The sequence below is a fragment of the Echiichthys vipera genome, assembly GCF_963691815.1.
Source record: "Echiichthys vipera genome assembly, chromosome: 5".
NCBI classification, from domain to species: domain Eukaryota; kingdom Metazoa; phylum Chordata; class Actinopteri; order Perciformes; family Trachinidae; genus Echiichthys; species Echiichthys vipera.
In genome coordinates, this window is record NC_139830.1 from 20,237,563 (window position 1) to 20,263,683 (window position 26,121).

The window sequence follows — 26,121 nt, forward strand, 5'->3', positions numbered from 1 at the left end:
GCAATTATATTCCGGTTGATGAAAGCTTTGAAACTGCCTTTGAACCACCATCCTGGAGGGTAAACACAACTGATCAGTGAGATAAACAATGAAATTAGTGTTTTTTTTTAAATTTTATTCTATTTTACTGACTTCTTTTGATGCATAGTAGCAAAAAGTTTGAATGTTTGGTGGTTTGCATGGCAGAATAAGTACTCATGACAGCATTTTCAAAATCCTCGCTATGGCCCTGATTGTCACTGATGATAACATTAAATAAAAGGTACCACTTACAAACAATTGGTATATAATAGTTACTTGTGTACTAAAACTTTATAGAGCAGTATAAACTGTTAATAAGAACAATGCTATATTCAATTTACTATCTATCTACAATCCTCACAAAACAGAAGATGGAACTGGAGAAAAATTGACATTTTTCTTAACTAAATTAATAATTAATTGTTGGTCAACTAATCTATTAATTGACTATTTGTTTCCGCTAATGGCAACCTAAAGTGATTCTTAAGTGATTAAAAACTTTATTATAACTGATCTATAAAGCTTTAATAAATATAAATAGATTAATAAAGCCATTAATTACAACTCACATACCCTTTACGGCACTCTTTTTTAACATATGTGTACTTGCAGTGTATATTCTTGGGAAAACAAATAAATTGCATTTAGACTCTGAAGACATTTCATTTTCCATTATGTGGTATTGACCTGGGTGGTACCTGTGGTATTATAGCATGTGAAAAGTAAATTTTCATACCAGAAAACAGCTTAAAATCAATATATTACCCAGCATTATGCGAACTGTACTTTTTGCATTATAAGTATTGCAGGGGTTTCCCCCATGACACTGGTTTCCATCGAGCCCCGCGCACTATTTAACAAGAGGTCCTTTATTCCGCGGATGAATCCACGTGTGTGAGAAGTCTCTGCTTGTCAGTCAGACTTTGAACAGAGAACTGGCGCTCATCATCACTGCTAATCTCCGGACCGCTGCTTGTCGTCAACGACGCTGCTGCTACTGACAGCTATCACCGACCAGCTTTAGAAATATAGATTAGGATGAACAGTTGCTGAGACAAAAAGGCAGGAAAAACCCCGAGGACGACACCGAGGGGACCGAGCAGGAGATTCAACGTTAGCTGCGCCGTTTAACGTTTACTCGGGAGTTGCGATGGTCCAGTTAAGGGATATTTTTCTAGCCTTGCTTCTTGTGGGCTGTACAGGTAGGACAATCTCCCATTCAGCACTTGAGATAGAAATGTTTATGTTTTTCTCTGAATATCACCGCAAATATAACAGTGGTCAGGGCGGCAGGCGTCCACTCGCCTCCTGGTCCTCCTCCTCCTCCTCCCTCCCTCCGCCGCCCTCAGGCACCCTGTTTAGCTGGTGCAACGGTAATACTGCGACTGCTGCTAATTAGCTTACTGCCGAGAAGGATGGTGTGTTTTTTTAAGTCAAGACCGCTCGCTGTTTATGTGTTAGGGTACCACCCACCCCCCACCCCCCACCTCTGGATACACTCTCAGCGGGCTACATACTCTTTGCGTGACCAGCCCCGTACGCTGACTTAGCGTTATACCGTGCATTAAATAAAACATGATGCTCAAGAAGGACAGGGTGTTAAAGTGTGTTAGCATGAATTCAGGCGTTATGATGTGAGTGGAAATGTTGGCATATAGATTTCATTTCCCTCCCCCCTCTTCTTCGTGATCGTGTTGTCCGTTGATGTCAGCTTGGATGGGACGTTTGTTGTTGATGGGAGTGATGCTGAGCTCCTTGTATATGTAGCACACACACACACACACACACACACACACACACACACACACACACACACACACACACACGCACACACACACACACACACACAGACATACTCCCTTCTGGGTTGAGTCACCCTCTCTTAGTTAAATGTAGCTTTCAAAATAAAACATTTTAAAAGTGCACCTGGCTATGTGTACAGGTGTGATGGCATTAAAGGAGGGGTTATTGACAATGTATGCTTGCTTGTATAACGTATATACATTGTCTTTAAGTTGCATTGTGTTTATTTGGTCTCTCTTGTACACTGATGCATAGCAAGCACAACTTCTAACTCTGAATCCTCTGTTATGTAATCTGATGCCACGATAAAAGGCTTTGAAATTAGTAAGTTGATAAAATTGTGTAGTTATGTAAGTCTAATTGAGTGAGTTTTGTGACAAATTACATTTTTAATAGCCTTTGCATTCCCGTTTTTTTGTAGATTAAAATCAGTAATTGGAAATGCGAGGCGATTATGGTTGGAGTAGGACTCTCAGCTACACTCAGGCTCAGGGTTTTCGTGGGATAGCCTTTTAATCCTTTATGTACAATCCGATATGTGTAGGGGTGTTCCTCAGGCAGGAGAGGAAACAGCACAGGGAGTGGATCCCTCACTGCATTGTAATGATAATGCAATTTCTCTTGGGTTTATCAGAGCATTTTATATAGAAATTTAAATTTCCAAGACCCTAATGATGGGGTTCCATTTCATTTTTTGATGTATTAGAACACATTATTTTATTATGCATCTACCACTAGATTTTGTAATATGAAAATAAACTTGGACAATCAAAACAAAGTAATGGTGACACAGTTTCTAAATGGCTAAAACATATCTTTGGCATTTCTGTGCTACAGTTTCTTGTTACTTACCAGCCTTATCTGCAATAAGCTACTTTTGTGGAGATATCAGCCCCGCCAACCAATCAGTTGAACTCTATTGTATCACTTAATTAGGAAAGGGAATCTGGGGTAAGATTAAAATATACAATTATGTACAATAGAAAGTGGACGATGTAGAGCTAACATGACGATACAGTTATAGTAGTAGTCGTAGTAGTAGTAGTAATATAGATATGACAGAGATAGGACTGCGTGATTTTAATAGATTGATCACTTTTTTCTTATTACTCATGTGCCATCACTGAAGCTAAAATTGAAAAATGGTTGTTTTGTATTTTTCCTTAATCGGATCGACTTTTGTAATGTTTGCAGCTGCACACATGTCAGCAATAATGCTTTTATAAATGTCACTTTTGGAGTCTAATGCAAATCAAAGGAAGTTGTACTGTTTAAATAGATGATTGCAGTTGCAGTATTCATGACTAGACTGAGATTTGGGAGGGATTAACTGTCTTTCTCTTCCCTTTCCTCTCCGTTGGCTGCATGCTCAATGGGCCTGTTGAGCCTCTTGACATAATTATTAATTGATCCTCTTCAAACTGATGACTGGAATATGGAAGAATTTCAAGACTGCATTTCTGATAGAGAATGAAATATAGCCACCGGAAATCACAGTGAGAGAAGTGAAGCCAAACAAGATAGGAGATGAGTTCCTAATGTCTGCAACCTGTGGGATATGAATGAATTGCAGACTTCATCTCGCCATATGGCTCCCTCCTCAACAGCAAATGTGGCTCTCTAGTATACAGTAGGATTGTTACACTTAGCCTGTGTTACATCATCAGTCAGGTCATGGTGGAATGATGTGACGTAGCTCCACACTGCTCCATTTACAAAGCAAGATGGAAGCATGGCCGACTAAAGCTCCAGACTGCTTTAAGTCTGACTTAGCTTCATGAAGATGGAAATCAACCCTGCCAAAAGAAATGGCTGCTGATCCAACAGCTCCAGCTTGATGAAGTTATTAATTCAGAATAGTGTGTGCAAATTGTGTGCTACCAGCAGTGTTTCCCATATTAAGAATTTATTTAGGAGTTCCACTAAAATAAATTTCCCTTCCCCCCAAAGATACTTCTTTATTTCTCTTAATTTGCCTGAATGACCACAGCAATCAGTTTACACTATTCTACTTTATTGATTGCAGCTACTAATGTTCATTTTTATTGGCAAGTAATGTCTGATGTTGATTGATCATACAGTCTTTTAAATGAACAGAAATCGTGTAAAAATGCATTTTATCTTGTTGATTTCTTCAGTTCTTATTTTGTCAACTAGCAGCATAACCCAAATGTATTACATTTACAGTTATATAAAACATGGGTGTGTGTGTGTGTGTGTGTGTGTGTCAAATACTCACATTTGAGATGCTGAAACTAAGCAGAGGGGCAGCAGTCTTAGACAATGACCTCATTTAGGATCCTAGTGGCCTGAGGGCAGAAGCTTTGCCTGAGCCCTTTCAGTGTTTCATCATAGTGTGTTGATGGATCCAGTAGTAATTGCTTATGAATCAAAGCAGCAGGAGTGATTGTACTGTCATGTGCATTTGCAGACATTGCTTAACATGGCTATGACTTAAAGTGTCAAGTAGTACTCTGCAAAATATTATTAAAGTCAGACAGACGTTTGGAGAAAGGTTCATCTGGGAAATCCCATCAAAGCAGGTGAAGTGGGAGGCCAAGTGTATCTTTTTACCTCCATTTTCTGTGGTTTTCATTTTATCTTATCAAATAACTGAACCTGTCTACTGACAGGCCGGTGCTAATCTTTAGAGCATGATCATATAACTGAAATATGTTTCAGAACGGAAGTGATGATGGAAAAACACAACTATTGGATTGAGAGACAATTGCAATTAAAGAAAAAAGAACTGCATACTTCGGGTATTTTATCTTTTCAGAGTAGTCCTTTCACCAAATTCATATGTTACCTTAAGGGCTGGGCAACATGGGCAACATCTTCTACCCTGTGTGTAATTTAGTTTTGAAGAAAAAACCTTCCTTCTTCTATTGCCTTCTTCAGTGGGAGAGAACATGGACATATAAAGGGAACTGGGTACAGCGTTAGAGGCGGAGCCCGATTAATTCCTATGAGAGCTGCTCAGTGGTGCTTGGGGACAAAAAATGTTCACCTAAAAATATCTGGATGATTGCCACTGCTTCCGCATTGTCTGGCCCACACTAGAGGCTTCCGCCAGCCGAGTCGGCTACTTCTGGTTTAGCGCTCTGGCTAACTCAAATGGCGATTAAAAATTTTAATCATGCAGCTCTTTGAGACTTTCTAAATTGTATCCACAGATTTTTCAGACGGCTTTTTCACCATGTGAGTCAATGGGTAAAAGTATTTTTGGGCCAGAGGGTATCATGGCTGGACCCGGTATTTGCAATTCCACCGTTTGATCACGGTGTTAAATTGCTTTCAAAGCTTCCTGGGGGCCTGGTAGAGACTTAACCTGACTCGCTGGATGTGCTTACCAAGGTAGACCTGCCTCTACTCTGCCTCTGATTGGTTATACCCTTTCAGGCATCTGCTAACCTGGCAATGATGCTAATCGAGCAACTCAACCATGGCAGCTAATGTTTTTGATCCCAGACAAAGCTATTTTTATATTTTCAACATCTTTTGCATGGAAATTTGAGGTACAGTATTTAATTATTGTTTCCTAGTTGTTTTCTTGTTCATTTATCAGAATTTTCACTGTAAAGACACAAGCATATTACTATATGAAAGCTGCTGAATGAATGAATGAATGAATGGTTTTACCAGCACATATTTTGGGCCGTTATGCTTTTTCAAATGATATTCCCTCAGGTATTTCAGATTACGTTTTCAGAGAAGTTTGAGTTAATATGCATGTTATTGTCAATTCAGAAAATGTAATTATGTATCACAAAGTCTCAGTATGATTTTTTTAATGATATCGATTCCATTGAAAGATGATAACTTATATTGAATTATATCCCAGCTCTAATATTAACCTCAAAACAATCAATGATATACCCATTCCCTAAAAATCAGACTGTATACTGTAGTTAGTAAAGCTCCAATATATCTTGCACACAAAAATATCATGGATGCTTAGGTCTGTATCCAGTATTAGTGAGGAGAAGCAAGAGAGAGAAGCTGGCTGTTTGTTTCAGCCAGATCTACTTGACTCTACTAGTGATGGGGAGTGGATCAGACAGATCCAGGTCTGAGAGAGTTGAGAGGAGCTGAATTGCCTAAGGATGCTAAAACGATGACATTACATATGCACGTGACCCCGTGAAGCACCGCAGAGTCATAAACATCCTTTCCTGAGGGTTTGCTTCCAGAGAAGGCGCCGGCTGTGGGGCTTAGTGGTTGTTTTTTCAGTGATTAGCTTCTGTGGTGGTAGCATCCTCATGTCATTCCTGTGAGGTTTGAGTCATTATATTATTAATCAAGTTTAATTTACGAGTTTGAAATGGGTTAAACACAGCACTGACTGAGGCCTGGCAGACGAGCATGTTCTATATCTTGTTACTGCTGTACTTGTGTATGAAAACTGCCTCAAACACATCACTTTTTAGCTATTAACTTCATACCACAATGTGTCTGCTTCTCTCAAAACTGAACACATCTTGAGATCTCGGAGCTACCAGGAAATTAGAACAGCGTGTCCTTGTCATTCATCAAATAAAAAAAAGGGGCCAGTACTGTGAACACAGGATCCCCTGCGGACACGTAACTCTAGATTGGCAAACCTTTGGGCATTATATAGCCTCTCTTCACTTTGGAGAACTTGCTCTGTGGAATAAAAGGAACCTGTGACAGGGTGTTTCAGACTCTGTCAAAGTTTTTGTAAAGTATCATTTATCTGCTAGGTATACTGTAGTTGTCTGTTCAGAATCCAATCTCCTCTCGACTTAAGGTTGCAAATATTGTGCATCTTAACAGATAGTTGAAAATGTTAACAATAAAATCAATGAACCATTAATAATTAATAAGATCCAAGCACGTCCTTTTCTCATTTGAAGCACATTAGTTATGTGAAATATTAATTCATGAAACAAAAGCAATTAAATGGAACAAAGTAATAAAACAATAGGGTTCTCGCTCCAAATGGCTGCTTTTGTCTGCCTTTTCGTATTCAACAAATGGTGCTGTCAAACAAAAAATGTCAAATGGCAGTGGCAATTACTTCCATTTCTAGACGCAGAAACAAAACCACACCCAATCAAAATAAAAATAAACATAAAGTGCTGTATCAAAAGAAAATCAAAAATATGTCACCATGAAGTAAAGCCTATGACTTATTTACTTTGCATGCACATCACTACAGCCTCTTTAGCTAACACCAACATGATAGATTGTTGTGAGGACGGTGTTCCACTTTCTACTTGCACTGTTACTGCTGAGTGCTGACTTTTCAGTACAACATTTACATTGTACTGTATTTTAAGACGGTGTTGCAATATTAACATTGAGCTCTGCCCTCTTTTACAGTCTAATGCTCCCTTGCTGGAATACATTTGCCCTTTTCATTTTGCCTTCCCATTTCCCACTGACCACTTCCTCCTTTTGTACGCCAGAAGTTTATATTTTTTTTTAGTACGCCCTCTTGTTGTATAAAAATCAACATTAGTGTGCTCCAGAGACATGTTGCACGTAACATACATCGTTGGTTCATTTCGAATTTGTTGAATTCTTAACAATAATGAATCGATTAATCATAAACAATCTTAATCAGATTTTGGTCACCTTCAGTTATGTTATACACCTGGCAAAATGTATCATCTTTTCTCACAAGGCTATACACACTTCTCCGCACAAACTACAGAATGTCTGATTTTAAGAAAATGAGTGCATGTCTCATCTTACCATAATAAAGAGAAACGCTCTTGGCTAGGATTTAGCCCTCAACTTCTATTATGGAGTGTGAAGGGAAGCAGTGTGTGTGTCTTCTCATGCGTCCATGCACATCATGGTGCATTCATTATTGAAACACTGTAGGATGCATCACCATGCACAGAGCAGGGAAAATTTCAGATTGATACAGTATGCCCCAGGCTTTCTCCTTATGCAGTCACCGTAGTATGTCACCTTCTCCTCGAAAGTTATACTCCTCTACCAGCTTAGTCATTGCCTGGCAACCCTCAGAGATACCTGTTTCACAAAGTCATGACATGCATTAATATTAAAAATCAATCATTAAAGCTGTGAAGTGACACTCATTCCGTAAAAAAACAGTTCTTTTTAATCTCTAATTAGATCACACTAAGAAGGCAGTATCTCCTGAGGAGCAATAGCAGCTATAACTGTTTCTTAAGTGTGGGATCCACTTTGAAAGGATACCAGTGATTCCCACAGATAGGCTACTGTATACTTGGGGAGCCTGCAGATCACAGTCACTCACATATATTTTAACCCATTTAACAGTTTTGTGGCCCGGGAAATGGAAGTTTGGTGTCCCCTGCTAGAGCTGCTGCCCCCGTGACCCGACCCTGAGTAAGCGGTTGAATATGAGATGAGATGAGATGAGATTTAACAGTTTTACATGTGAAAAGTTTTGTCTGACTTAATGCATTGCAGTGGAAAGCAGTACATTATAAGTACTTTATAAGAAATCTTGAATAGATGACCCTCACACTCATTTGCATTCTGCTTACACTTTATTCATAGAAATTTTCCCACTCATGAAGAGATGATGTATAAAAATAATCACCTTTTTTTTTTTTTTTTTACATTTATCTTATTTTGCAGCCAGCACATTATTCCCAAACCAATCATATTGTATGGGTACATGTTTCAGTGTTGGCATTTTTAGGGGACTGCAAGGAAAAGAACAATTTAGAAAGTGATATCATTGGGGAAGGGAATTAACCTCATTTAATCCTAATTCATGCAGAGTGATCTAAAATTATGTAACAGATACGTCCAAAGATAGAAGGAAACCTACATAGCAACATGGCGCCTAATTTTAATTTTGTAGCAGAACTGTGGAGCTTCTTTAAAGACAAATGCATGGACCACGATGAACTGTTTACACAATTTTTTTTTTACATTTTCAAAGCTGTTCATCGTATCAATATAATTGATCGTTATTGCTTTAGTAAGCTAGTCACACAGTGAACAATTGAGTTCATTTTTTAATTCCTACCGTATAGTTTTGTACACTACTGTTCTAAAAAAATAAAATAATAATCTACATTTATTTCTTTTTAAAGATTGATCCTATTCAAATTTGAACATTAAACTGCTCATTAATGTGAGATCTTAACAGCCATCTTGACCTTTTTTTGTCTCTGCATATTAAGGCCTGTGGTGATTGATCCCAATAAAAAGTACTGTGAAGTAGGTTAAACTATCTCTTACTAACCTTTGCCATGCTGCTTTTAACATTGTTGCTTTAAACTGTCTTGTAACAGAACAGATTTCTTTAGAATATTTTTATAGCCAGTTCCCATCAATCAGATATAACCACTAAAGCTTGGGTGAGGAAGGAATTTTGAGAGGCTATAAAAGGTGATTTAAGATTTTTTCATTGAGGGCAGTGAATTGCTTACATTAACAGGCAAAATAATCTTGAGCTGAAAGGAACACTTACACCGACAACACACCAAGCAGCCGGTGTTGGCGAGCTGCCATGCAATATCCATGAAAACCTGCGGTAGTCCGGCCAAACTAAAAGTTGGGGATAGTTTAACTTTTTGCGGCAAAGTGCGGCCAGATAATACCCACAGCCAATCAGTAACAGATGTATATATTTACAAAGAATTTATTCTGGCTTGAAACACACAAACACACATCTAGAAAAATGTAATTATTACAGCTAGGGACAATCCGCTGCTTGGTCTTTTTTCACCGTTAGCAAAATTCCTGAACCCAACAGAAAGTAAATGCAACTGGAAGATTGGAGGGAATTGGAGTCCTTAATTGAGTCAGATATTACTGGTAAGGATGGGTACATGATGTTTTTCCAGAACAAATAATCGCATCAATTACTCAAGGAGGGATTGTGTACTCGATAAGTTAAGTCTATTTTTAGAGTGCATTTTCCATGTCCCATCTATGGTCCTCCTGCCAGCGAGTGAGTGCCTGACTATCATGCAGCATCAACGCTTTCTTTCCGCACTGAATCTGTTAAATATGTACTGAATGTTTGGAACATGCTGTTAAATATACTCCTGAAAAACACAGCTGCATTTCCTGTGCTCTAGCTGACTCCCAATGTGTTTATCTAACTGCAGCCAGCCTGTCACTTCACATGTTGTCTCCCCAAAAGCTGCACTCTACACACACGCGAACAGACACGCAACTAGACGCAGAGAGCCACACATGCATTACCTCTGAGATACCTCTTACCTTGTTTGCACTGTTTAGCTCAAACAATACATGTAGTTAACGGCAAGGTGGTGTGGTAGTTATCACTGTCGCCGGTTCTTAGTTCGAATGGTTCGGAGTTTGCATGTTCTCCCCGTGTCTGCGTGGGTTCTCTCCAGGTTCTCTCCGGCTTCCTCCCACAGTCCAAAGACATGCATGTGTTAGGTTAATTGATGACTCTAAATTGCCCATAGGTGTGAATGTGAATGTGAATGGTTGTCTGTCTCTGTTTGTCTCTATGTACCCTGCGATAGACTGGTGTCCTGTCCAGGGTGTACCCCGCCTCACGCCCAATGTCAGCTGGGATCAGCTCCAGCCCCCCATGACCTTTTTGAAGGGAAATGAGAAGGCCTGTAACTCTTGATAAAAGTCAAAACGACCTGTGTATCGCTGCACAGCTCTGCATTTAACCCCTTGAGTACTAGATTACTCAAACCAATCCCTAGTTACTTGAGTACTACAGTTAACACCTTAGTGGTAGTGGGGCTGGCGGTCGATCAGATTCATTCTGAAGGCTGTTTGTTTGGCTGGGTCACAGCACGCTTGGCCAAGGTGCAACACTGTGTCCCCATTACTGGGGTGTTTTCCAACTACTGTGTAATTACACTGTTTACCTCTTGGAACCTTATTTATATTCCAAGGTGCTTAAGCCTATTTTTGGTCCTCAGGTTCACCATTGCGTGGAACAGTCGGCCATGTTTTAACCCGGTGACAGATTGAGGGGCCATGAGGATTTACTATTCCAGTGTCTGGAAAGGTTTATTGCAGTAGTTCCTGTGTTACAGGGTGCAGGGGGCCGGTGTTGCAAGTCATTCATTCCCTGTAACCTCGAGCTCTGTTTGCATTCTTGGCATAAATTCAAGCACAGTCGGTGTTGGCATTGGACTCTGAGAAGGGTTTACTTGTCACCTTTACTGTGTATGATATTTATGGCTAGAACAACAAGGCACAGCGTTCGATTTTGCAGGTATGATGTCATTTTGGCTTAACTGAACTCCATAGTTTGCTGGTTAGCCGTCACCTTTGGTTGCAAGCGTTGACCTAAAGATGAAGGTTTTCTGCAGGTTTACTGTCTCTCTCTGTGTGATTTATGAGGGGGTCTTGGCTTTGATTGACAGATATCCCAAGCTTCCACACTGCATCATTAATACACCTCAGTTACACTATTGACAAATGTGTCAATAGTAACTAACAGATGAGATAGTGAAGTATAAACTCAAACAGCCTACAAATGTCCCTAAGGCCCAATTTCAGAAAGATGTGCAAAACCTGATTTTGATTGCCAGCAGGTGTACATCCAGCTTGTTGTGCATTTCAACAAAACACAGTTAGCATGTTTGCAGGTTGAAAGCTGAGGGGATTTTTGTCCATTTCACTGCACAAGCAGCAACTATTGCTGGTTAGTTGGTGTGGCTGTAAGGTGGAGAAGGCTTTGGAGGCCTCTCCAAAGGCAAACATCAGGGTTAGTATTAAGATTCCAAATTTGGAAGAAAAACATCAAATGTCTTGTGTTTTTTGAATGTTACAAATATTTATATCACAACACAGGTGGAATTCTTCAGATTTCAGTCCCATATGTTCAACGAGACTCCAGCTGTGACACAACGAGAAGTGACTGTTCAGTTTAAACGACGGTGGCTTCCGTGGATGAGAGGAGCGCAGCTATCAAGCAAGCTGCTCGCTAACTCTTTTTTCTCTTGAATTGTGCTTTTTATCCGAAAATTTTACATTACACAAACAGTAAATATCCTTTACCGACATGTTGTTTACTTTGCCTTGATGCTCTGTTACTTCATATGCTTTGTCAATCTGATTGGTTGATTTGACCTATCTCCATAATTTATCCAATCAGCAACCAGTATTTCCGCGAGAGTTCCCAGATGGATATGCAGAGCAAATGCGAATTATGCGAATCAATCCATCTGGCAGAGTCAGGTTACAAACCTTTATGCACCTTGACAGACTGAACAGATAACTCTTAAATGATCAAGTGTTGTCTTATGGCCTCGATATTTTCACTTAAACAGTAGCTAGCCACTACTTTCTTTGATATGAAACACTGCTAGGCATAATTTGTGCTACCCGTTTTATGTTTCACTCATTTATTTTATGATACATTTATTTTTAGATGCTGTGGATGAAAGAGATTCTTATCAGAATGAAATTAGGATTATTGTTTATTGTTTCATATTCAGACACTGGCTTTTTACTGCAGTATTTAGGATCTTAAAATGATGTGGCGCTCATGAACAGTCTGGTAATTAATGTTATGCAATTCTCTTGAAATTTGACTAACTCAAGTGGACAAGTGGGTTTTGCATGTACATCAATATCACTGTTTCATTCACATCAAGGTAATATTTTAACAAGGCAGCGCCTCATAGACAACTGATATACAGTAAATCCTGTATTTAATTGAAAAGCCTTAAATCTTAGATTGAATAAATTAAACTTACAGACAACAAAATTATTTCATTTTCTTTAAATCAGTTCTTTTGATTTCAGTATTTTAAAAGCAGTGATGATAATACCTCTAAATATTAACTGCAAAAATTGTAACAAGTAGTTAAGATAGTGTGCAATGGAGAGTGAGAAGATCAAAAGGGATGAAGGACAGAAGAATACATGCAAGATTATTGACTTGATCACACATTATGAATATATTGAGGTTGTATTTTGACTCAACTTACTACTCAACACTTTACATTTTTTTCTAAAAAGGAGCGGACTGAAAATGCAATATCCAAAGTACAGTGGTAATTAATACAGTGCCTGCTTTTTGAAGTAAACTTTTCTTTGCTGTAGGTTTAGCATCTTGTCTGTCTTGGTCTTTTTTACCATGTTGCTCACGCTCTTCCCTGAAGGATCTCCTCTCAGTAGGACTCATTGACTTCCACTGCTTGAAAGCTGTCTTACTCTCTTTGCCAACAGAAGCCTGATCTGTCATGAACCCCACTGTGCATCTTTACCATGGATGTTATAGAGTGCAATGAAACATGACAGGCCATCCGTAGAAAATGAAACTATGTCACATCACCAGTCAAAGTGGTCAGGCCACTTGTACATAAACGCTAGCCCAACTTCTGGAAGAACCCACGTGAGAACTAATGCCATCTTAAAACATTCCCTCTCATTGTTCTGGTATTGTCAGAAAGTATTTACTTATCATTCCAAAGCTGCTATGGAAGTAGATTCCTGTTCATGGTTGCGGTCAAAGTGCTTACAATGCAGTAAGGTAATATTTAAAATTCCCTTACCAACCTCGGGTAGGCTTTTATGCTGCTTACACCAGCTTATTTGTGGTATCTAGTGTTTTTCAATCTAAAGCCATTTCAAAGCATAGGGAGGTTTTATGAAAAACTAAACACATTTTGTAAAGCACGTCTTGCATTTTTATGCCTCAGCACCGGCAACAACTGTGGGCGAAGGCTTTATGTTTTCAGGTTGCCCGTCTGCCTATCGGTCCCATTTTTGTGAATGTGAGAACACAAATATCTAATAGATTTTTTCAAGATTCCCAGTTTTTATCCTGTTGCATTGCAGCAATGGAGGATAAATAGGATAAAATGATGAAGTGATGACATTTTTTATTCAAAAGGTCAAAGGCCAACTTCACTGTGGCATCATAATGTTCTGCAAAAATGCTTTACTGTCCATTATTCAACATCATAACTCGGTAACAAGAGTGGAGACGTTTGGTCGGATATTAAATTTGGGATACTAATCTTGAGACTGAAAAATACATTTAATTAGGGGTTGGTGATATAATGAATAAACTTTATATATCTCGTTATATGCGGAATGTAGTAAATGACTTATATCTAAAACATTGAGTATATAATAATATAGGTAATTTTTATTTATTTATTTTTTCTCCGCTGACCAGCGTACACACTCACCCACCTATCCAGATCGCTCTCCTGGGTGAGTGTGACACGAGGTGTGTGTTTGTATCTGGAGGGCAGCAGGGAAAGACTTTTGAGAGTGAAATAGCGCCAAAGCAAGTTCATAAGTTCATATAACAAGTTCACTAGCGCCTGTACATCCTTATTCACTTAAAAGCACAGTACCCCACCTTGTATCGGAGTCAGCTGATCTAACCACCTTTTATCGGAGTCAGCTGATCTAACCACCTAGAGAACACAGCGTCCTTAATGCTCAATGACGCGGATCGGGACATTCTAGACAGTAATCCATTTGAGTTTTGATCTGCAGCTATAGTTCACCCATTTTGTTTGCCAGAGACTTTACATTGGCGAGGAAAATGCTGAGTATAGCTGATGAGGTGTTAGCTTTAGCCTAGCCCTTAGCCCCACTCTCTTCCTCATACATCTTACAGTCTAAACCCAGCCTGTTAGCACTTCCAATCATCGGGCTGGATTGGTAACAGCCATTGTCTCGGCGAGGGATAACTGATAACGTTCACAGGATTGCAGGATCCGATGTCCAAAATTTCCTTTTAGTTGTATAATATGTATGCATTACTGTTATGAGTCATACTTGAAACAAATCGGCAGAAAATTGTTCCAGTTGGGGCTGTGCGATATGACGATATGTATCGTATGACTATAGAAAAACGTCTATCGTTTCACAATTTGCTCTATCGTTTATCTTGTGGTGTCATGAATTATGCATTTTACAGGCTGAGGGGGTGTGTGAAGATGAAGTGAGTCGAAGTCTGAATCTGAGTCACTCCGTGATTAGTGTGGTCAAAGACTGTGTTATTAGTGTGGCCGTAGACTGTTTCTCTCTTTATTAAATCACTAAAAAGCAACTGTGAACACACACACAGACCAGTCTACACACACCAGACGCACAACAAGGCGCTCCTAACGTGACTCCGTGTCTCCGACATTATGCAGTATTTCAGTGGAATTAATAAATTAGCGGCTAATTACGGCTGTGCTGAATATAATTTTACATTTTTTTAGAATAATTTGCTTTGGATATTCGGTAATTACCAACAGCGAATATCTGCTCAGAACATGATGTAATCAACAGCACTACTACGGTCATCCTGACGAATATTGCATCCACTGCAATGCTCATTATAGATGTTCAATCAGACAGTGTGACAGTGCCGTGAGACTGAAACTACAGTTCTAAATATACTGTCAGCTATTGTCAAACGAAAAAAACACATTTATGTTTTAACAACAATACTTTTAATAAGATGCCCGTATAAGAAATCAGAAATCACATCCCTCGGTAATCCACTGGACTCACATGCACCTGCTGCTGTCTGTGTCATGAGATAAATGAGTGGGTTTATTATTTCCACACCTTAACAATGCAATTAAAAATAACAAACAGTCCCAGAATGTACTGAGGAAACATATTTTGCAGTTCAACTTTAATGATATGCTACATTCAGTAGAAAAAAAATTATACATTTTTAAAAAATTTACTATCCGAATACGGAAAATGAAAATCAAATATGTACTGTAAACCACAATTTAAGAGGAAATAAGACTTTCTATATTGCGATTTGGCATTAACAACCAATAAACCCCCAGTATAGTTCAAGGGCAAGGGCTTTAATACTATTTTATTAATAAACCATGAATAGAAACATGGTGCATTTTGATCTAAAAGAAATCAGTGACTGTGCTGCATGTATACTGAATGGTATACTGTTAAATTTGTATATCACTCCCACTGGAGATTCCTTCACAACAACCACCATTAGCGGGGATAGGGGATATGCCTGTGAAGAGTTGCTCTCTGCCTTATGGCAGCACATGGCTGGTTTCTCTGCCTGAGTGGCTACAATAATGCGCAGCTAAAACGCATTTTGACTGAACAGGGTCAGGGCGCTGTTTCACTAGTGGATATAACACTGTAATGTAAGATGCAAGGATGTTTGACGTCAGCTATGCGGCATGCATATAACTCGTCAGTCTTACTGTAACATACTGTAAATGTGTTTACACAGGGGTTTCTGGAGGGTTGATATCATGGGAAGGTCAGATTCTAAGCATCTGCCATTGTCATTGCCTTTCGTAGACTTGACTTTGAGTGTCATATTGCAATACTTTAAACTATCCAGGATTGTTTATTGTATTCCTGTCTACCATACTCCTTTTCTCTATATTTGCTTACATTGTTGGTGTTCTAGACACGTCTGTACATATATGGGAATGTGTCCTTCTTACTGTTACTGACTGTATACATGTACTGTGGTTCCTTGCCAGTTTTAATAAGTTGGAAAGCAAGTAATTCAATGGCTTGTCATGTTATCCATTTGTATTATTATTGATTTTGTCTCTAATTTATTGTCATGGGAAACCACTGGCTGTTTAAAATAAATGCTGTGATTGGCTCTATGTAAAAGTTCAGTATGTTATCCCTATCTAACACCTAAGGGAGTGCCTTAGCTCAAGATGCAAATTACTGTTTTGGTATTGATTTGTTTTCACAAAATATGATCACTTATTCAACATTGCAGATCTGGTTGTGCAAAATACGGACTGCAGGATCCGTAGGATCCGTCCAAATCATGGCATTATGATGTGCCAATATACATCCTTGTTTTCCAGCTTTTTTTCTCCTAATACTAAATTAGAAAATTAGCTGGGAGGAATGTAATGATGAAATTATTTTCCAGGTTGAGACATCACACCATGACTGGAGATACTTATTCACTGATGGTTTGGCATGTTTTCCCCCATTGCTCGCATGCTGTGTGCTGAGGCAACTGTGGTTAGTTTGCGTCTCAAAGAGATCTTGTTCAAATAACCAGAGAAGTTGATACTAATAATTGGGCTAAGGTCTTTTCAAGTGAATCTATTTATGTGCACCTTTGAAAGTCTGTGACTGTGTCTCTAGCTGTGTCATCAGTAGACAAATACCTGCAGAGTATCGTCGGTGTAAAGAGTGGTAGACATGCTTCGTTCCCCTGAGTTGTAGTACTAAAGCTAGAGAAATGAAATTATCAGTGTTTTCACAGAATGTCTCAAAGAGATTGCATTTATGACTAGGGGTGCGAAGAGTTAGAGAAAATACTTTTGAGCGGTTACACATATTAGTCTAAAGTTGATTTACCTACAAATTCCCACTGTGCTGTCTTCGCTAGCTAGCTACCAGTCTAAGGTAAAAGGTGCTAAGCAAACTAGAGGAGTAGCTTGACACTAAAATGAGCTGACCCACCTTAGGGCCTACTCATACTAAGGGAGGTTAAACCTTGGATTCAGTTGGTAAATAATTGTTGTTAGTCAGGTTTCTCCACAGTTTAAACAAGGATCTGGTCATGATAATGTATTCATCGACAGTCCTGTTTATCTTCTGTGTTTCTGGCGACATGGCACCATATTATCGTTGCTGATTAAAAAGAGTTGGCATAGCAGCTGCCACTGTTTCTGTCACGTTGCTGGTTGACTTTTCAGACACGTAATTGTGTTAACCTGTTAAATTAATGTTTTTTTAACGTTAAACAGGGAGGACTTATGAAGTTAGCTTCTTAGCTATGCTGTTAACGTTACTGTTTATTATTAGATGATAGCAGCTTGTTTACATCCGGAGCCTTTCCCTGGTTGTTAGCCTTGTATGCTCAATATTTCCAGACAGCACTTTTGCTTTGTTCATTTTCTACAGAAACTGGTACTGAAGGTCCTACAGCAGCAATGCTAGCTGTGTTCAGTCATCTCAGTGTTGTTGACGCGATGAACCAGCGATCATGTGCTCAGAAAGACGAGCTATAGCTTATGTCTTGTTTTGTTTGCAAATGCTGGGTGACATTGCGCGTCAACTGGAGGAGGCAGAGGCTGCATTGTTGACGGCAGTTAGCATCTAATCCGATACTATTTTTAGAAGGGATTTTTTTTTTACAGTCCACCATCTCAAGGTCAAACCATTGATTTTTCATGAAGATCCTACTTTTCTCTGACATTCTGTCTTGGTTTTTGGTAGAAATTCTCCTGTCCCTTACATAAATAATAAATACAAGTGGGAACTGTGTCTGATAAAAGTTCTGAATTTTTACTTGCTTGCAAAAATGGCATAATAAAATTGAAATGAAAAACTAGAAATGAGTAGCCACACATTCAGTATGTATTTAATTCATTTTTTAATATTATAACTATTGTACTATCCTGATGTTTTTGTTGGTCTTTTTAAATTTGTGTTTTTGATGATGCATGAAAAAATTACTAAATGTATTCCCTTACTGAGTTCATTCTACCTGTTTAAATAAAGAATGACTGGAATTTCTAAAAAAAAAAAAATCAAATACTAAAATCAACTTTCTCAGATTACATGAACTGGATTTCCAAGGTCTTGCTGCTCTTGACAAATTACTTTCCAGTATTACAGCAGCTTACAGAATTTGTAACAGAACATCAGATGAGCTGCAGCTCAAACCTGCAGGGTATAGTGCCTTGGTTAAACCTCAGACTTAATTGAATTATTAATTTACTTAATTTCAAGGAAGTGAAACTGTAGTAATCAACTGTTTTGACTGGTTGTTATGATCTAAAGGTCAAAAAATGAGGTCCATCATTCAATAACCATCTATAACAAGAAATAGCACTTCCAATAATTTTGTGCAAATGGATATCATCAGCATATGAACCTTACTCAGTGTAAACTTTATTTTCTGCTCTCAAGGTTTAACACCAGAAAGCTATTGAAGATAGTTATATGACCCTCAAATCCATGTATGTCCACTGGTAATGAAATTAGTCCAGGCCACTTAGCTGAAACTGTCACGTATTGAGAATCCTATTACAAGTATAACGAGCAGGCATTAAATCAGAAAAAGGCATTACCCCGCTCTAATTCATCACAACCCTGTTTTAAGTGCCTAGATTAATGGTGATAGTCTTCCCTCTCTGTCTCAGGAGATTCTAGCCCTGAGGAATAGAGTAGTCAACTCTCTGGAGGTTAGCCCTGTCCCTGTATCTATTTTTACAGTCCAGCATCTGATTGGCCAACAAGGTGTTCGTGTGTGTGTGTGTGTGTGTGTGTGTGTGTGTGTGTGTGTGTGTGTGTGTGTGTGTGTGTGTGTGTGTGTGTGTGTGTGTGTGTGTGTGTGTGTGTGTGGAGGCTCATGTTGTATCAGAAGGTGCCTCTGTGCCATCTGTCGCTCTCAGTGGAGCCGTTGTGAAGACAGACCACGCCTAGTCAGTCGAATGCAAAACACAACCTTGGGCTTTCCTACAGTATCTCTTTTGTATTGACAGATATATCAGCAACATGAGGGGAATCCATTATCCAGCTCCCCAATTAGTGCTTTTAATGAAACCAAACCAAAGAAACAATGACACCTTTTGCTTATGTTGCTTTTTCAAGCGGATACGAGTACAGTATGTGATATGATCAAGTACATTGAATCTCATGGTAAATATTTCTTGAATATGCATTGGATTTGGATTTGATATTGCTTGCTAACAGTAAACATGAACAGATTTGCTGAGCAGGTGTAGAAACAGGTTGCCCATGAGTCATTGTTTGTCTTATCAGAATAAAATTTGATGTGTCGCCAAAAGTGCAAAATGATTGAATCACATTTGTTTGTGTAACAGACTTGGTTGACTGAAAGATAACACAAAACAACATACTTTTAAAGGTTCAGTGTACATTTCTGACCTTAACTGACCATTTGCCTAATCCTCCTTGAGCCCCACATACAGCAATCTAATTTGGAAAGCTAATTTAAATTTGGAGATCTAAATCACATCTACATCTCCCTAATTATGTTTGTTTGCTAGTCCCTTGATAGACTCACACCTATCTACCGTAATTTCCGGACTATAAAGCGCACCAGCTAAATTTAGGGGAAAATACAGATTGCTCCATATATAAGCCGCACCCCACTATAAACCGCCGGCGTTTTGATGTGTAATTACCGTAGTATATAGGGGTTCCTGCTACCACGGAGGGGATTGTCGGGACAGAGATGACTGTTTGGGAATGCAAAGCGTCCCATTTATTAACAATACATCTTTCAATCATTCAATGAAACTTTCACATCTTTGACATGGCGAACAGCATTCGTGCAGAGTAAAAATAATACAACGGTGCAAAGTAATACAAAGTGCTCGCCTGTAACACGGCAGTAAAAGTGCAGTCCCGCGGCCGTTTACGTTATCAAAATAACCAGCCATTCATTGATGTCAAGGGTACGTGCAGCAGCTCTATTTCCTTCTTTGACAGCCAGATCGATTGCCTTTAACTTAAAAGCAGCATCATATGCACTTCTCCGTTTGTTTTCCATGTTGAGGGTGTTTGCATGAACACTTCCTTCGCGCAAACTGTCGCTGAAGCTCTCCTACTCTTTGTTTTGCTCTCGTTACCTGGCGCCAGATGTCTGCCTCGGTCTCGCGCATCCTCGGTAGTGCGCGCCCCTGGTTACCGTAAGCCGTAGAAAAGCCGCACCGTTGTATAAGCCTCAGGGACCAGAATGAGGGAAAAATGTAGCGGCTTATAGTCCGGAAATTACGGTAAGTTGTTTCTCTAGCCTTTTGCCAATGCTTGTTGGGAAATTCTTAGTATCTTATACTGTATTGCCACTTGGAAAAAGGGGAGTGATGACAACATTTAGCCAAAGTGTGGTATTCTGCACACAACAATACTTGTCACACTTTAAATGTGGCTGCTACTCACAAATGTACTCCACAAGTGTCATCCAAAAAGGGCAACATTATGGCTCCACAGGCTACAACTAAAGCAGCACAAGTTTGATAAAAAAGCTCAACTAGTGTTTTGCCCAGCCTCATCTCGCTTGTCAGAGGCACCTCTAAGTAGTCAGGAAGAGCATGGTTGTTGCTTAAGAATGCACATGGCCCGCTGTTATGGCTTAGCACAATTAGATGTGGCATGGATTAATGAGGGATGGCCTTGAATAACTTGTCCATGCTGCCGGAGTACCCAAGATGCCCTTGTCAGAAGGGCAAGAAAAGCCTTTCCCGACCATCAAAGAAATCTGACATTCTTATTTGAAAGTTTCTAGTAAAAACAGATTAGAATTTAGAGCATGGCCCTAAGAACAAATATTTTAAAAAATATGCTGCTAAAGTGATGAATGTAGCAATGCTAATCATACAATTTTCTACAATCAACTACATACTCATAATCAACTAAATCTCTACATGGATGTGATTAGCACTCAGGGGTCTCCCTGGGTGTTTAGAACGCAAATTATATTATATGCTCATTTGCAGATTGGTAACGTCATCACGCAACAATTTCTATAAAGCTTAGTGGTTGTCATCTAAAGCAAAACTTTGAGGAGCGGCCTGACAAAACTAAAATGAGAATAACCGGTCCACTTTAACAGTCTACCTTAAGTTAGCGAACTGTTGCTAGCTGCGGGGCTAACGCCATTCACTTTAATCTGCAGATAGCAAGCAAGACATGGTAACTTGGTCATAAACTGTACACACAGTGCACTCACAGCTAATGTTAGAGCTAACTTGGTGCTACTCACCAACACATCTCGCTCTATTTTTTTCTCTTTCTCTCTCTCTCTCCACCTCACTATTACAGCTATCAGTGGACTCAGCTCATACAGCTGTTTTCATAGGGAATGAATTGAGCCACTATGCCGTTATCAAAGCTTTCTGTGACAACCATCATGCTGCACTTGTGTGCAGAACACAACGCGCACTCTAGATGCTTTCCATAATGTTTCAGCGTTACTACTTAGGCCACATGCAAAAAGGCTTAGGCAGTGCACCTAAGCCATGTAATGGCAGGGAAAACCTTGGCATTGTTGCCTCACTATAAACAGTTTTTCACAGGTTTCATGTTGCTCCTGTGTTTGAAAAGATTTCCTCTGGGTGCTCTGGCTTCCAACCCAAGAGGCATGCACATTAGTGTCATTAGGATACTCTGATATTACCCCTGACCAGATGATGGTGATGACCTCACAACTGCAGGTGTTTCCCAGACACTGTGTTGTCATTACCCAGTGCTCCTAAATTATTCGGATGTGTCACAATCCGAGGAAAATTTCCCCCATGGGGACTGATAGTGTATAACTAATTTTAAATAGGATAAAACAAATGAGCTTCTTAGTGGAGCAAAGATGACTCTTATGTCACGATCAAAGGGTTTTATTCAGCTATGGTTAGCAGGGGACATTTTCCATCAGGGAGATGCACGCATACACACATCAGAAAGATGAATAACACTTCAGTGGCAGTTGTCTGGTTAGTAAGATAGCAAGAGATCCTATGCATATAGATTATCTATGAGGAGGAAACATGTAGCAAAACACATCACAATCTTCAGTCTATGAGGTAAAATTAGGAGGTTAGTAGAGCTGCATGATTATGGCAGAAATGATTATCAGGATTATTTTGATAAATATTTAGATCACAATTATGTATCATGATTCATCATTCATTTAAGGGACAAAATATTTGTATTGCTCTTTCATATTTAAATCAACAGAGCACTGCTTTATTTTCATGTTGCGCTAATCTTTGCATCAAAATTGTATGCAAAAGGGACTACCAGACATTAGATTTTTGTTTTGCCTGTCTGTCTCTGTACATATTACTCTTCTCCTCTGAACTGCAGCGACAACATTCAGTTTTTCACAGACTGTCGCACGAATGCTGCAGGGTGTGCGCGCGGCAGCATAACAGCTCCCCCAAAAGTGAAGCCGAAACAACTCGATTGCCCCCTGGTGGTTGGCTTTTAGTTTAGGAAGCCCTTGATTTGATATGAGTTTTCGATGAGCGGAGCACATTTTAAACGTCAATATCGCAGTCGATAATGTTCATTAACTTTGCAGGAATTGCAGGATATCCAACTTGTGATAAACATTTGCTTAATTGTGCAGCCATATAGGTAAGTAGGTGTTTCTTGCAGGGAGCTGGAGACTCTATAACAGTCACAGTTAACAGTGCTATCAGAAAACCTTCATATTTATAATTTATATATGATTTAGTCTTACTGATGAGCACCTGTGGACGTTTAAATGTTTACCACCATTAGATAAATGTAAGGTCTCATGTTTGATGAGTTTAATTTGTTATGCAAAGGAAATCCCTTTCTACAGTACCTCTCTCATTGCAGGTAACAGTGTTGCTTTTGTTTCATGACCATGTCTGCTTGATGGGGCTCCGAGCTGTAACACCAACCAACTTGTTTTAAGTGCTGTTTCATGTTCTGTATTAAATCAGGAAAGTTGTGAAAAATTCAGTAAAGAGATGGGCAGAGAGACTTTGATTTCAAACTCAGTCACACAGTTCTAGCATGGATCTTTTTCGCTGTCTTGGTCTGTTCTGACCATTTTAACCATGCTGGCTGTGTTGTATGTGGTTATTCTTAAACTGGTGTTTGAGCGGCAAACCTATTTGGTCAAAAAAGTTTAGCAGCTTTTTGTAGAGGCAGCTAATCAGAAGCCTGTTTGATGCACCGCCACTGCTTTTCTTTGATTTGATTGGTTTACGGTTGGCAAAAGTGTTAAGTGGTCAGCTGGGACATAATATGCGGACAGGAAAAGACCAGCTGAGGCATCATCATCTTGGCTACGGCAGTGGGTGACCCTTGTTTATTTACTGGCAAAGACTAATTTTTCTGGCATTTGATACTTGGCAGGTGTTAATATCAGACTCTTTTAGTATGGGAGGCAGGACATCAGTATGTGATTGACTGCTTGTGGGTGATGTCGAAATGATCCACATGCTCAGATGCAGCCAAATGTTTCCATGCCAGCAAGCGAGGGAGGGTTATGTCCGTGGCAAACATTGTTCAACATTTCGTTGTTCAACATAGGATAGATAGGTTTGTGCTCCTGTTTTCTCCTCCTGCTATCAACGTGTAAGTTTGCTATCAAACACAGTTTCTCAGCTCTGTAACCTTGATGGAGGCACACTTATGCCAGTTTTTATTTTCATTAGGGCTTTAATCCAATTACTGTGCGGTATGCTGTGATCTCTGATGGGTCTGCATCGTCCTCCTCGATTCATAGACGTCTCAAGAAGTGGCTACACACGCTGTTTCATCCTATACAACATAATGAGTACTCAAGTGCTGCTCTGCCTCTCTGCCCTGCCCCTGGCTCTGTCTGGCTGTATCTGAAATGGTGCATTCCCTCTTATTGATCGTCTTCCTGGTGGAGTCACAGGCAGGCTTATCCGGCTCGTCCCGGCTTGTCTGCCTTCTGAATGGACCCACTGAGAGAGCTGTGTGCATGTGCCAGGCTTCGGGGCTCTGTGTAGTCTCAGGCAGCTTGTGGCTGAGTGGTCATTGTGGCTCCCTCCCTCCTGCCCTCCCTGTCCCCCTTTTTTTTTTGCCCCTTTTGTTGTTACAGGCATTATTAGGAATGCATGAAATTCTGCCCTGTTAGCACAGCATTAGTGTATTATATTCTGCTAAACCTTAATAGGTTTTTCACAAGCAAGAAGGCGGCTGCTTTGTGGGTTTTTTCATGGGAGTGTGTCGTGACTAGCACTAACAGGGAAGCCACTGGAGAACTACTGTTATGAGTGTTATTTTTGCGACAGTCTGTGGTGATTCATTGTGTTCGAAGAGATGTTCCGTTTCAGTCATTGTTCATGCCACACAGACTCCCTATTCTTGTATGTAGTCATCGCACAGGATTCAAATCGCAAAAAAATAAAATAAAAGCAACAATCTTTGCACTGTGCCCAGAATTCAGCCTCCAAGAATTTTTCCATCTCACTGGATATGCATTTCTGTTTTAGACACAGTGACAGAATGCTCTCTCTCAGTGCTTGCACAGGTCATACAGCTCTACTGGAGTCCTAAGCTGGACGTAAATAAGATGGATATTTTTGGCATAATTATTATTTCACAGCAGCAGATGTCTGTTTCTTATACGTTACAAAACATTGGTGCGTTTAACATGAATAACCTGTTTATGATCAGGGTTTTGGAGTGTCCTGTTCATGTGTTCAACATGTAATCCCCCTTTTTTCGTTTATTTCGTTATATTAGAAACCCGAATATCAGACAGCGGGATACTGCTGCATGTATACACCTTAACCTGGTTATTCAGCGTTCCCGACTGTCTTCCAGGCGCGCCTTCAGCCAAGTGATGTAAACACGAACAGGGGCGGCAGCAACAGCGTCTCACCTCTGGAACGATAAAAGTAGAGGTGTGTCTTTGGCTCATGAAAGAGGCTGCATATCTTCAGCCACTGCTTCCTGTCCTACATAGTGGTAGTGACAGTAACAGTGACAGGCTGGCATCTGTGTGAAGGACGCCATAAGAGCAGTGTAGTGTAACTCCTTTTCCGGTATAGCTCAGTGTGTGTGTGTGTGTGTGTGTGTGTGTGTGTGTGTGTGTGTGTGTGTGTGTGTGTGTGTGTGTGTGTGTGTGTGTGTGTGTGTGTGTGTGTATGTGTGTGTGTGTGTGTGTGTGTGTGTGTGTGTGTGTGTGTGTATGTGTGCTGGCTGAAAGAGACGTGGATGAACAACATATGAGGTAGGGCTTCCACTAACAACTGTTTTCCATCAATTAATCTATACAGTATACTATTTTATTGATTAGTCAATTAATCCAAACACATTTTTCTCCAAAAATGAACTGTTTCATTTACGTTCATTTTCAATTTGACAAACTGTATGTCATTGTATAATGCAGCACAAAGCAACATGTAAACAAATGTTTACATATTAAAATGCAAATTGTAGGTCGAAAATTTTGGTAAAACAAACCTAACTCATTCTACCGCCACACCATAGTCTCTTCTCAAATGTAACAATTTGAATTTCTTTAAATATTTTAGTCATTTATCAGTTACTTTTTAACATCCATATAAACCACTCCTGACATTGGCATTAATTAGATCCAACACACTTTAAAAAAAAAAGAATATAAGTGACTTTTAAAGCTTTAAAGCTGTTACTCTCCTTATTAACTTCTTCCAAAACAATCCGTCAGTACTTATGTGATTCACTTCATTTGTCTCTCATCTGCTCTGCTCTCTGTGTGCGCAGTGCGATGACCACCAGCACCGTGGCTTCAGTGGTCGGTACATCAGCTGTTGGTTATAATGGACAAGCTCTGCTGCTCAGTAGGGGGCATGCACCAAGGCACAGGCGGTTGCCGCTGCGTGCCCGCTGCAGAGCAGCCGAGCTCGTCCATTGTAATCAACA

At 39.7% G+C, this 26,121-nt stretch overlaps 1 protein-coding gene across 3 annotated transcripts in view; it reads left to right on the forward strand.

Annotated features, from left to right (window-relative positions):
• Nucleotides 1-994: 994 nt before the first annotated feature.
• The window catches only part of ncam1b (neural cell adhesion molecule 1b), a gene marked incomplete at its 3' end in the record, with an annotated part of 82,430 nt that continues 57,303 nt past the window's right edge, over nucleotides 995-26,121 (forward strand). For all 3 annotated transcript variants that reach the window (XM_083914678.1, XM_083914679.1, XM_083914680.1), the window contains exon 1: nucleotides 995-1,223. In XM_083914678.1, coding sequence (XP_083770804.1) covers nucleotides 1,172-1,223 — 52 coding nt within the window. In that variant the 5' untranslated portion in view covers nucleotides 995-1,171. The remainder of the gene's footprint in view (nucleotides 1,224-26,121) is intronic.